The sequence below is a fragment of the Antrostomus carolinensis genome, unplaced genomic scaffold, assembly GCF_000700745.2.
Source record: "Antrostomus carolinensis isolate BGI_N321 unplaced genomic scaffold, ASM70074v2 scaffold24823, whole genome shotgun sequence".
In the NCBI taxonomy this organism is placed as follows: domain Eukaryota; kingdom Metazoa; phylum Chordata; class Aves; order Caprimulgiformes; family Caprimulgidae; genus Antrostomus; species Antrostomus carolinensis.
Window position 1 is genome coordinate 1 of NW_010304810.1, and position 13,802 is coordinate 13,802.

General features: G+C 42.0%; 1 protein-coding gene across 2 annotated transcripts; it reads right to left on the reverse strand.

Moving 5' to 3' along the window:
- Positions 1-1,582: 1,582 nt before the first annotated feature.
- Positions 1,583-13,063, reverse strand: PGD (phosphogluconate dehydrogenase). Of its 2 annotated transcripts, XM_010164597.2 has the most exons (12): positions 12,986-13,063; positions 12,361-12,540; positions 12,159-12,224; positions 10,921-11,039; positions 9,433-9,502; positions 8,941-9,075; positions 8,032-8,221; positions 5,280-5,410; positions 4,639-4,772; positions 4,188-4,287; positions 2,431-2,553; positions 1,583-1,884 (listed from the first exon to the last, which is right to left on the reverse strand). In XM_010164597.2, the coding sequence occupies exons 1-12, from the start codon at positions 13,028-13,030 to the stop codon at positions 1,765-1,767; spliced, it is 1,413 nt and encodes a 470-aa protein (XP_010162899.1). In that variant the 5' UTR covers positions 13,031-13,063; the 3' UTR covers positions 1,583-1,764. The 2 variants fall into 2 exon arrangements, with proteins under 2 accessions (XP_010162899.1, XP_028940015.1); XM_029084182.1 differs by lacking the exon at positions 12,159-12,224 and having other exon boundaries at positions 12,986-13,060.
- Between the last annotated feature and the right edge of the window lie 739 nt (positions 13,064-13,802).

A 13,802-nucleotide genomic window follows, 5' to 3' on the forward strand; every position in this document is an offset into this window, starting at 1 on the left:
GAGGAAAACAACCGCCCCGCGGGCCGGCCGGCACGTTACCCTGAGGCTGCTGCCTTGGGCACGGTCCGGGATGCGAGCACCCGTCCTGCTGGAACACCTCACGTGAGGGTTCTGGACCCCGCTGGGCCACGAACGATCATCCCTCCCCCGGGAGTTAACGCGTGCGTGTCTGACTAGTTTGTTTGATCAAACGAACTAGTAAAAGAGAAGGAAAGCAGCATCAGCGGATGTCCCCATCCCTTACACCCAAGTCCCTTACCCCTGAACAGTTCAGTTCACATGAGATCACAGAACAAGCAGAGTAGATATCTTCTCAGCACCAATATCATACTAAAATAGACCAGTGAGAGTATCCCATTTCCCCCCCAAACACAATGCCTATGCACACAATAAACTGGCAAAATCATTCCTACTGTCCACCACAGTAGTTTCTAATAAAGTTCTTCTGGAGAACCTAAACCACAAATGCTGGGGCAATTTGACAGTGAAAATATTCATCACAGAATCACAGACTGGTGGGGTTGGAAGGGACCTCAGGAGATCACCCAGTCCAACCCCCCTGCCACAGCACTCTACACCAGGTTGCACAGGAAAATGTCCAGGTGGGTTTGAACATCTCCAGAGATGGAGACTCCACACCCTCTCTGGGCAGCCTGTCCCAGGGCTCCGGCACCCTCCCAGTAAAGAACTGCCTATTGAATCACTATTGCCTGCAATTTGTCATTATTTATTTCATTGAGTTCCTAAATGTTACAACGTAATTTGCAGAAAAGTTGCTTTAAATTGAAAGTAATCTTTTGCTAATTATACAGATATCCAACTAATAATTAAGTAACAAACTGTCTTAGCAGAAATAAATGGAGCAAAAACATAATATAAAAAAATCAGTGCACAGCACAAAATTTAACACTTGAGACGTTCTGAGAGAAAAAAAAAAAAAAAAGGTACAAGCACCCAGGTGAATTTTCAGAAGTCCTGAAGATGATTGGCAGTGAGACTGCAGGAAAAGGATATCCAATAGAGCCAACTTTGCATGCCACTGCAGGTATTTTTACCTGCCCCATGGGAAAAGGAGACAAAAAAGAAGGGAAATCTGGGGAAAAGTGCAAGCACACAGCTAAGACAGCAGTTTATGCCAGAGCTTAGAACTGGGAACAACAGTTGGAGGGAGAATGGCTTAGTGACAGAAGTATCAGTTTGGACACCCTTGACGTGCATTCAGGTTTCTCCATGATCCACCCTTCAGCCATTCACAGAAAACAAACAGAGCTCACAGTGTAAAAGACTGTGTGCAAGGGAACACCCAAGAATTAATCTTTAAGGACCAAGCTCTTGCCTGTTACAACAAACAATGAGAACCAAAAAAAAAGGCATTTACCTCCCTGAAATCTTGTGTGGCGTTACTGAGCTGTCTGCCATTCTCCACTTTAGCAATTATTGAAATGCAGTCATCTCTATCTTGATCTCTATGAGTTTATGCACTATAATACAATAAAAATATTGTAATTTTAAAATGTATTCTATTAAATACCACACAAAGACATTTTAGCCAGTTTTGGCCAGCTAATAAAACACCCCAATGCATTTATAAGCAAGTTTATTTAGCTTTTTTATATGAGATATATATATATATATATGAAATATATCCACAAGTTATTACAAAAGTGTCCAAACACAAGTTCTAGCACAGTACAGTAAAAAGTGGTATTCTAGGAGGAATATGTGAGATCTACAGTATCTTGGCTTCAAGAAGAAGTATTTCCATTAGACATTGTAGGCAGAAGAGGACACATTTCCTCCATGGCCTGTCCAGTTAGTATGGATAAATACACCTGGCTTTGATAACAACTCATACGTATGTGCACCAAAGTAATCGCGCTGAGCCTAGAATAAGAACACACACACACAAAATAGAGACATGAGTATCACAGTCATATGAGTACCAGAAGTTGCACCTAGCAATACTTGACTATAAGAATACTAGAAATAAGATCTGACCCCAGTATTTTAACATTCAAATTATTTTCTCATTAGCAAAATCACTGCAATGAAACATCTACTAGTATCTAGTAATTAAGAGATCTGTAGAAAGACAAGTATATTATTTCTGCTGGGTACTAATCTAAAAAACCAAGCACTTGCATATATCCAAAGGTTCAAAGATACCTCTTTATAAAGCATTTTAATGCAAAGATATCATTACCTTTGATTCACAGATAGAATAGTAACACATGCCAGGCACTGTCATACCAATACCTCTGGCGTTCTTTATCCAGAAATGTTTAAAAATTACCTTAGGCAATCCTTTATTTTTAAAATGTTGGAGTGATTAGGACATACTGCCATCATGGCCTTTAGGCCAGTATTTAAATAATAACATGATGATATTTCAGTAGCTAGAAGACCTGCTACACTATTTCAGGCACCTACCTGAATCAGGTTAGCTGGTAATGTTTCATGCCTGTATCCATCATAAAAAGAAAGTGCCGTAGTGAAGCAGGGCATAGGGATACCAATCTGTACTCCAGTACTGATTACACGTCGCCAGGAGTCCTGGGAGAGAGGAAAAGGAGGAGGAGGGAAAGAAAAAAGAAAGAAACTAATCAGTGCTTGCTCAGAGGTATCTGCAGGCATATGAACTATTCTAATATGTGCTATTTCACATTACATGAAGTCTAATAACCAAGTCTGAGCAAATGCAGCAGGGCATTTCTGATTTTACATAAACAAGGTTGATCCAAAATATTGGCAAGATACAGTTAACAAAGAGGACAATTAAAGTGCAGACATACTTCACATGCAGTCAAACCACAGCCTCCAGCAAGGATGTTGTTCTTTTACATAAACATCATCAGTGCATCCCAAAAGCATGAACACAGTGGGGAACATACTGAGCAAACACTGAGACACTTTCAGAAACTTCTAATCTGTACAAAGTCTGCTCAAAGGCATGAGAGGTCAGCACAACACTTCAGACAGACACGTGCATAATCCTCATTTCAACTGTACATCCAATTCAGTAACCTGCATGGAATATTCAGCTTCAGTTTAAATAATTATTAATAATATATGACCTCTTTGTTGGCCAGATAACCTGGTTTTAGTTCTGTCTGTCAGCTCTGTCCAAATCAGGACACTGTTTGGGCAGACCGACGTCTAACGAACGGGGGGTCTGGAGCGCTGTTATTTTGGTGCTACTGCAAACAATGGTAACAGAACAGAGCTTTATACTCTGTGCAACTGAAATCCAAGTGCACAGCAGGCACAAGATACACGGCAGTGAAGAGAATGTCCTCACAGGCTAGACATTTTTTCCTGACATTGTGGTTCTTCTGAATTGCTAGATTTCTGCCCAAGGCTCTTCTGTAATTATAAAATGGAAACTTCAAGTTTCTAAGACTAGCTTGGCTAGTATCAAAGAGAAGAACCAATACACGTTTTTTCCTGACATTGTGGTTTTTCTGAATTGCTAGATTTCTGCCTAAGGCTCTTCTGTAATTGTAAAATGGAAACTTCAAGTTTCTAATACTAGTTTGGCTAGTATCAAAGAGAAGAACCAATACACAACAAGGACTATAAGTTTATGTGCTCCTGTACTATCTTTAGCTTGACAGTACCTTGCAACACTACATGGGACCATGGTTCATCGCTTGATGTATCTGGATGCTGATTTAGAAATTAACACTTCAGTGATGCAACCCCTTTTTTGTTTCCTTCACACAGAACTAACATTCTCCAACTTGCCAATGAAACAGAGGCAAGATGCATTTGTAGGCATTTTTTCAAGGACAGGTCACTAACTCTGGTGTCTGGCAAAATTCTAATTTGGGCCTCAGTATAGCCTACATCACAGTAACTTCCTTGTTCAATTTCAACCAGCTCCAACTGTGTAGTTTTTTTCCTGTCCTGATCCTGTAAGACTGATATGTTCTACTAAAGAAGGGTACCTTCAAACCATAGATGAGGAATTCCTACACCCATACATTATGTGGGTACAGATACACACACAGTCCCAAAGGATTGTTTCGAGATCTTTGAGATTAAGAATGCTGTATAAATAGGTTTCAAGGATGTTCTTTACCTTTTCATCAGTCTAAATATACTTGTGAAGGTAACACCTGGGAAAGAAGCTCAAGAAGTCCAGACTGTGAACTTGGTTTTATGCTCTTCCTTCCTTGGAAACTCACCTGACAATTTTCAACAGCTGTCTTAAAGAAATCATCCAACAGCAAATTCTGGAGCTCAGGGTTTCGATCAAAAGCATCTTTGATTTTTCCCAGGAACACACTAGGCAGAACACACATAAACCAGGAATAAAACTTCACAGCTTCCAACAAAGACCCAGAACCAAAAACTTAGTCACAAAATTTGACTCAGACAGACTGAGATTCCAAACACTGAGAAAGATGCAAACAAAACAAAAGACAAGAAAACCCACAGTAGCTAAGCCACCAGAAAATTGGCTTAATCTGGTAACCTTTAGTGCTGTCTACAGAAATAGCCTCTCAATCTCTTACCAGCAGATTAACTCCATGGATTTTCCAAGAAAATCTCTAGGTTTGTCAGTCTAGCACCACATAAACCAAATCGCCTGCTCTTCTCCCCATAGCACCTAAATTAATTGCTCATCTTAATTACCTTCTGATGATGCAGCCTCCCCTCCACATCAGTGCAATGCCCCCGTAATTCAGCGTCCAGCCAAATTCTTTGGCTGCTTGTCTCAGAAGCATGAAGCCTTGAGCATACGAGATAATCTTGGAAGCATACAGGGCCTAAAAACACAAATTCACATTCCATGTGAAGTCCCACAAAGTTGAACAAGAAACTTTACAGTCTACATGCTCTGTTTAGTCCACATCTCATCAAGGTTGAGTATACTGGTCACATTCCAGCTATCTGAGAATCCAAATATCCTTTCCAATTGTTGGAAAGTTTGGTCTCAACAGAGAGAGACCAAGAGCTATTATCCCCATTATAAAGACGAGAGTGCTGAAGGTCAAAAAACCAAGTTCCTGTTCATGAATTATGTCCTCTGCACCCCAGCCAGTTGTCACTGCCCACTACAACTCAGACTTGAATTCCTTCAGGACTGTTCTTTGGTCAGGAGAGGAAATGGTCACATTGTGGACAGCACTAGACAATGCACAATGGAACAGATGAAAGCAGGAACTAATTGACATGAAATGTAAACATGAGAGCTCCTCACCAGGTTTACAGCATCCAAAACCTGCTTTGGTATGCAGCTTTCATACAGCGCTCTGGCAAGCACAATGACTCACCTTGCGTACGTCCTCCAGGAAGGCCTTCTTGTTCCCAGCAAATTGAGTCCTTTTAGGCCCAGCCAGCAGCTTACTGGCCTGGACTCTCTCATCTTTGAGGGAAGACAGGCACCGTGCAAACACAGCTTCACCTTTAAGTATGATAGGAAAGGTCAGAAAATTAGAAAGTTCAGCGTCACTGTTAAGGTCTGAGACACTTGTCCTCAAGCACACAGTGAGAGCACCACTGAACGCTGAGCCACACACATAGCGAAACAATCACATGGGGAGAGAGGGGTGGGTACAAATGAATTATTTCAACAGCGTTCCTGAGGGACCAAACTGCCAGTATTGAGTAATACAGCTCTCAAAAGATAAAGAAAAAAAAAAAGACAAGTCATCTGCATGAAAATTGATCCTCAGGAACCTTCACCAGCTCTTAGTTTTAAGAAATGACTTGAAAATCTCTTCCTATTTATAAAGACACTGTGCACCGCAGCCGAGGGACAGGCAAGGCTGAAGACTTCTCTAACTATTGTATTATGCTTTGAAGAAAAAAAGCTGTTGCATAAATGCCAACTCGCATTAACTAGATGTGCTTTGAAATACACACATGCAAAATAAGAGCAATTAAAATAAAGAATAAATCATCAGGTTAGCTTGTTAAGAGAAAATAAGTTTTACAAGTCTGCTAGGCCCGCAACACTAGTATCCAGAAGCCCACAAGAAAGTTTTATAACATCATTAAGCAGGTTACTAAATGTAATTTGCCAGGGCTAAGGAATTAGCCAAGCACTATCTTCAGCTCCTAAAGAGAAAGCCTGATCTGGCTCAGTCAATTACTAATCATGCTGTTTTAAGTTGTACTTATTTGCAATTGAAGATAATGTTAAATGGGGAAAAAAAAATAAAGTTTCCTTTCCAGGGTCTGATAGAAGGAAAGCAATAAAGTTTATTATAGATTTTGTACTGAGCTTTTCTTCCACCTTTTAAGTGAGTCATGAATTACAAAAAAGCCACCCAAAAACCCGCCCTGCAGTAGGATTAACAGACTGTATCAAAATCAGAACTGGCTCCCCTCCATTTTTGCAAAAACTTCCTCCTACACTGGGGAGAAGTGTGTGGGGAAAAATCAGGAAAACGCAGGAGGAGCATGACTGTGCTTTTACAAGCAGAAGTCTGCAAGTCATGCTTATGCAGTAAAACCACACACACAGCTACTGCCCTAAGAACAGCGTGTTTGCACAAGGGCTATTGCACCTACTTCCCTATCAACGCATCATTACCTAACAATGCTGCCCTGGACTAATGAGGGAGTGTCTCCTCCACCCTCGATCTTTGCAGGAACCCCAAACAGGAGAATATTAACAGCAAAAGCAAGTAACACTGTTTCAAGCCCAGAACTGAAAGACTATAGCTGTAGTAGAATTAAAACCATTTACAAATTTGTTTTCTAAAAACATGTTGGAATGCAGCCAAGTTTGACAGCTATCCCTGGAGTTACTCTCTTTTAGCCTATTGAATACAGTTTTTCTTATCTTCTAATACAACAGGACTTGACCTGCCAAGGCAAAGGAAAAACAGGTAGAGAAGCCATGAAAACTAAAGCCAGTCCAAAAGCAAAGAACCTGTTGAGTCATCTTATTTACTCAACAGGAAAGTCTACATTGGACCTGCGGTAAGAGAGCACTCTAAATGTGTTGCAGATATATTAGACCTCCTGTGTCACAATTCCACTCAGAGGCCAGATTAGATAAAGGGGTAGGTAAAGAGACTGTTAGGTATGTATGTGAGCAGGTAAATTCTCACACTTATTATTATTATTATATAATAATATTTTAATAATAGGGACATAATTCAAAGCAATTACAAAATACATTTCCATCATCTTAATTTGGCTCTGGATCAGCAGCCTTATTAGCCACAAAACAAAATAACAGCAGCAGTCTAGAGTATATAAAGAAACCCCACAATCAACTGTTCTGGTGGAAAAACAGCAGCCCCCGTCATACGGTAGCAGTCTCCCACTATTCTCAAAAAAATCTGTCTGTGCTCCTCAACCCATAATACAGTCTGGCCCTCGTGTTCCTGTTCAGTCACACTAACGCTGGGTTAGCCAAATTATACTGAAACAGAAACAGACTACTGAGGTAGATACCTGACAAATAATTTTTATGCCTTCAGAGAAGCCTAAGTACTTAGCAAGCAGTGGTCAAGCAACAAGTTTTTCAGGGTGTCCTGTCCTCACTTTTAAAACAAACAAATAAACAAACAAAAAAAACCACAAAAAAACAAAAAACAAACAAAAAACAAACAAGCAAAAAAACAATAAACAAACAAAAAAACAAATAAAAAACCAAACAAAAAAAACAAACAAAAAACCAAACCATTTTTAAGGCCATGACGGGATTTAGAGTGGCAGATAAGGTAAAGGATTACTGAGAGGAATGTTGCATCAATCTAGCATGACACTCCTAGCATGGCACTTAGATTCACCTGTCACCGAGTCATGACCAGCACTGTGAATATACCACTGACCAAGGCTTGATAACAGTACTACTGACATTTGAGAAACAAGGTAAAAAAAAGCCCAGCAAAGAAAAACAGTGATGGCTCTCAAGGGCAGAAAGACTGCAACAGCCACGCCTAGAAGAGCCTCTTCTGCGAGCCAAGCCCTAGTGTGGGCTCATTTCTGAGATTACCTATTACCATGCTCCCTACTGTGATGTGGTATGTGCAGGCAGGAAAGAGACCAGATCAAAGAACCAGTTACCTATGAGTGTGACGGGGACTCCGAACTCCAGGGCAGAAATGGCTGTCCACTTCCCTGTGCCTTTTTGTCCTGCGCTGTCCCTGATCTTTGGGAGGAGGTATTTGCCATCACTGTCTTTGAATTTGAGAATATTGGCTGTGATTTCAATCAGGAAAGAGTCCAACTCTGTCTTATTCCATTCCTGAAATACCTGAAAAAGGAGAAAAAGTGTATATATATATACGCATACGTATACACACCCCCCAATTTAATATGTATCTATGGTATATATCAACTGATTTATTGATACATGTATACATATACATACATATATGTATGTATACATACAGAAGGGGGTGCTGCTATCTCAGATACTGGTCATTGGTACCCTGCCACATCTACCAATGATTTCAGCACTGCTGAAGGGCCATTGTGCAGAAGCCCTGCACTGGAAGGAGCACACCCCACACTCAGAGCTGCAGAACACCCATCTCCAACTGGGAAGGCAGAGACACAGCCTGTCCTGTTGCCTGTCATCACCGGCACTGAAGGCTGGAAACAGAACTGCCCTTCCAAGACACATACTTATTGACCTTGCTTCAACAAGGTCTTTGCAAGATTTCCCTGCTTGATTAAAATCCTCAGTGTTTTACTAGCTTTTTTGAGGCAAGGTAATTCTTATCTCTATACAAGAAGGTGCTTCATGGGGAAAAATCAACTGTAGAAATAGGAGAATTTAGACAACTCATATAAATATTTAGGTGTATGTACTTGCTGCTCCTTACCTCATTTGAAGCTCAGGGATATTGTGTACTGCCCTTTGCAGAAGGCATGTCAGAAAAATTAACTTCATGTACATACAGGCAAGCCCATCAACAGCAGAAAACCACCAAGGCTCAAGAAGGCAAGAGACAAAAAACTACAGATCACCTCTGACATCTCATCATGCTCCATGCCCAGCACATCTTTCATCAGGTGATAGGCCTCGCAGATCAGCTGCATGTCTCCATATTCAATCCCATTGTGCACCATCTTCACAAAGTGTCCAGCACCCTCATCTCCTACCTGTCAGAAAACATCAAAAAATGCCATCAGCAACAGAGCTGTCGCGACCTCCAGTGTTTAATACCTGCCCATGGCTTCCTTCCACCTAAAGGAAGGGAGGAAGTAAGCCCAGTGCTAACTGACAACACTGTGGGTCACAGGTAACATTTAGCTCCCCCAGCACTCACCCATAAAACTTTCTTTCCATTGTATGGGATAAGTTATCAGAGATGGTAGATTTGAATTGAATGCAGTCGGTCAGAAAATCAACCCACTAATGTTGCTGGTTTTATTAAGGACAAACACGTATGAGCTTCAGCAACCAAGCGTCCTAAGCACAGATCTAACCACAAGTTAAGGTCAGTATCAAATATTTACCCAGTCACAACAAGGTTCCCCAGATCCCACTTTAGCAGCAATGCTTTGAAATATGGTCTTGATGTGGGGCCTGTGGGGAGAAACAATATGCCTCAGCAGATAGGCAGAGGACACAAACACCACGAGAGGAGAGGGGAAAAAAAATCCATTGGCATGATGCATCCTTCTGTAACCTGCCAAAAGGCAGCTTGGGGTGAGGGCATGCTGGCAGGTTGATAACACACCACACAGTAATGTCAAATAAAATGTATGTTTTACCCAGAACTAGACACTTTTTGCAAGAAAAGGGGACAGCCCATGTCACTCTTGCAGCACTGTGCAGGCAAGCTTAATGTACCTAAAGCAGCCCAAATATTCTCTTCTCCATGTTAGAAATGGGGAAATAGAGGCAGGTTATTATACAGGCTCACACTCAGAGAGGATCAGTGCCAGAGCTGAAACAAAATCCCATTCTGTTCTAGAGGCACAAGAAAAATCCAGGGTGGAGGAGGAGAGGAGAGGGAAGAAACACCACAAATGCAAGTCAGGATATAGTTATCTGCATTATTGCAGTAATTAGGAGCTTCTGTCATTGCCAGGCTCCCCACGTGTAGTAATTGCTCAGCCAACAGGCCAGCACTACAGAATGCCAAGTTTGGAGCAATCTAAAGCAACCACTGGGAAAGGAGCATGGGTGGCACCCAGGCTGCAGGTGCTGTGAAAGAGGGGAGGGACAAAGCTCAGGGAAGGGTGGCAGACAGAGCTGTCTTTATTGAGCTGTTGATGGCAAAAAGATGATCAGACAGGAGATGACTTGTTTCTGGCTTTGTGCCATCAAATTTGAACAGGTTGACACTGGTATGAAGTGCTAACACAAATGGACAGAGACTTAAAGAGATTCTAAAGCTCAGGTAAAGCCTGGACACACCTTTTCTTTCTACATTTACAGAGAGAATGAGCAACCAGGGATAAAGTCTAATATGAATATTGATGTACAGTCCTTTACACTCACATGAGTGCATAACAGCAGGGCAGCATTATAGGAACTTGCAAAAAATTAATGTATTTAACAGTTGGTACAAACATGTACTGAAGCCTCTTTTATAACGTGTGTCACTGCAGGGATGTTTGCTGCTGCTTGTTCCAGGGTTAACAGCTTTCAAAATACCCCCAAAGAAAAAGCATAACCAAGAACAGTACTTTTTAAAAATTTAAGTAATATTCTTTTCTCCCCTGGCACACATTTCTCTCCAGATTTCTGCAGGTGCTACTTTCGCCTGTGAATTCTTGGAAGAAAAACCTGTCTTTGTCTGGCCTGCCATGAAAGCTCAGCACTGCCCCATGACCCCAGCTAGGTTGAGAAATCTGGAGCCTCGAGGAAGTGAGATGGCAACATATCTTGTTCTCTCCACACCCACGCCCTCCTCCTTCCCTCCCTTAGCTCTCAACGTGAACAGAAGACAATTGTTGCAGACCATTCTGATGAAGAATATACTAGCTCATGCTTACCAAGCTTCTTTGGCTCCTCCTGGCATGAGTGAAGGACCATATCTGGCACCCTCCTCTCCACCACTAACACCACTTCCAACAAATAAGATGCCCTTTTCCTGAAGTTCCTTACAACGTCTCTGGAACAAAGAGCAGAGCAGTATTATTTAACTTATTTTAATGCCAGAGCCTTACAAACAAAGGTTAGTGATTCAGACCTAAAATTAGGTTTAAAATCCTGCTTTCAACATGCTAGAAGACAACCTTAGAGCAAGCTTGTACATACACCAAAGTGAATATTAGGAAACTTCCTGTTGCTTTGACATGGATCCTTGCAAAAGAGACATGCTGAGAAAACAAATCACCGGATAGAAAAGAGCAGCACTGAGGCTGGAAAAGGCTCAGAATTAAGTGACAGGTGACACACGCTGTGTGCAAAGATGTGGGGGAGGCAGATTAGGCCCAAAGTGGAGTTGCTGAGTTCATTGCAGAGTGAAGGTGCAAGTGTGGACAACTGCAAGGGAAACTAATGCCCTCTGAGTGGGAGAGCACAGGCTGAGATGCCTACGGGGAGCTGCCAGCTCTGCAAGTATTGGTCCTCATTTAGTACCTGCTTTTCACTCTGGCATGGCTAACTCACTTATCCAAGATCAGGATGCCAAAGCAAAAAGACTAATGCCAGCACCCCTGTAAAGATTCAGAAGTACCAATTTGAATGCAACATTTTCATGTATGTGTCCCAGATACACTAACGCAACTTCTATAGTTGCAGCCTGCTCACAAGCAGGTGCTTTTAAAAATAAAACAAAACAAAAACACCCCCAGATAATTCCTCTGTCATTTTCATTACCAAGACACCCAAACCAGCAGTTCTGTCTTACTGGATTTTGCTGTGGTCATGTAGGATTGAGACATAACAACAAATCTATAAATATCTTTAGATTTTTCAAGTCTCCATGAAAATGCTTTACGATTGTAACAGGTAATTTTCTAAAGGCCTTCACACTTTAAAAGATGTCAGTAAAAATATTCTTTGATGATTTGGGCAACTTCTATAAAAATATACTTACAGAAAAGTCCTTAACTACTGTAACAATTGATTTTTAATAGGCTGCATGATCTAGTTTTGCTGAGATAACTTAATTCGACCTTCTCTAGAGCAGAGGGGAGAAGGCATCTTATTGACTGACTATTTCGATGATTAGAGGAAAGAATCATGTGTATTTTATACATTTATTTTGGGTAGAAAACATACTCACCGTGGTATCTCTATACTCAGAATTCCCACCATCAATTATGATGTCTCCAGTTTCCAGCAATGGCACCTACCAAAAATAAATCAGCATTTTAGTTTTCTCCATGCTTTCAAAACCTTATTAATGACAAACAATTGAGATCTTCCAGAGGAAACTTATCCAAAAGACAGCAAGAAGTCACAGAGAGAAAGGATGTTTGCCTCACCAATTTATTGATGAAGTCATCCACTGCACTTCCAGCCTTCACCAGCAAGATAATGCGACGGGGCTTCTTTAACTTAGAGACCATCTCTTCCAGGCTGTGAGCACCAATCACTTTGGTCCCCTTGGCCTCGTTGGCCAGAAAGTCATCCACTTTGGAAACTGTCCTGTTGAAAGCACAAACCTGGAGGAGCAAGAAAACACATTAATAAAAGCTCCCAACAGAACAGTTACTTGAGCTCAGACTACAAATTACATAAGCAAGGTTCAACATCACGTGCTCTCCCACCTCCACCTTCCCTGAAGACACAGAGCAGGGATGGACCTGCAGCATGTCTTTGCAAGTGCCTTGGGAACTTATGGTTAATGGCCAAGCCCAAAGTAAACTTTGGGGAAAAAACATACATAACTACCACATTAGGTGGCAAGCTGGGTACAGGCATGCACTACTGTCTTCTTCTCTGGAGTCGGGACAAAGGGAAGCCTAGGTTATAATTAAAAGGAGGAAACAACACCTATTAGACAGACCATCACAAGTGGAAAAAAAAAACCCAAAACCACAAAATGCTCAGCTCCAATCCCAAGTGCTAGTGAATCAGTCTTTCTGAACAACATTTTCCTTTGCTTACCACGAAGCCATGGTCGTTCATGTTCAAAATAAGGTTTTGACCCATCACAGCCAGTCCAATCAAAGCAATATCAGCTCTGGAATGTGGATGAACAAAAATGCCAGGTTAGTCTCATTAGCAGTGATCTAGCACCAGCATCTACATCCTCATCAGGCTGTTCTGATCTTAACTGCCAGGCCAGCCCATCCCTTTCTCACAAACGCTGTAGCACATGCTCTGAATTGGTTCTGTAGCTATTACAGCAAGAGGTCCTTGGGGCTCCCAGTCAGTCCAGCAGACAGAGTGGAGACCAACATACGGTATGTTTCAAGTCTCCAAGATTTCTTCCTAACTACCAAGACAAACTAGATGAGTGGGAGAAGCAAGCTACCCAAACCATTGCACTAGGAGGCAGGGAGTGAGGTGAGTGGCTCTAATATGTCGCTGATGGATCCAGCTCTATCCCAGCTCCGTATGTAACAGAGGCTGCACTGGAACAGCACGTCTGAGCAGTACACCACGTTTCTGCTTCTGCAATACAAACTGTCTCAGGTTTGGGGTGAGCAAAGGAAGGGGGGTGTGTGCAGAGAAACCCAACCTGTCTACTTCTGTTCCTCGGGTGAGGAACGTTTCCCGCTCCGCAGCCATTCCTCCAGAACGATTTTATGGATTTTATCAGAAAGCTCCTGGATGTTATCAGACAGGCCCCCAGCCAAGGGGCTCCTTCTCCTCGTTGGTCCCTCAGCCACCGCAGAACCTCTGACGGTGAAACCCCGACCCGCCGTCCGGAATGCTCCGTGCCCTCCTTCCTTCTCCCTCCCAGACACACCGCGGAACC

What these genes read in the sequence shown, in the direction of transcription:
- PGD (XM_010164597.2), bottom strand. Translation starts at nt 13,030, where the DNA reads ATGGGTCAAAACCTTATTTTGAACATGAACGACCATGGCTTCGTG. An exon ending in TGAACGACCATGGCTTCGTG is followed by an intron (nt 12,541 to 12,985) that starts GTAAGCAAAGGA and finishes TTGCTCCTCCAG; the next exon opens with GTTTGTGCTTTCAACAGGAC. An exon ending in GGAGGAGCCAAAGAAGCTTG is followed by an intron (nt 9,503 to 10,920) that starts GTAAGCATGAGC and finishes TTCTCCCCACAG; the next exon opens with GCCCCACATCAAGACCATAT.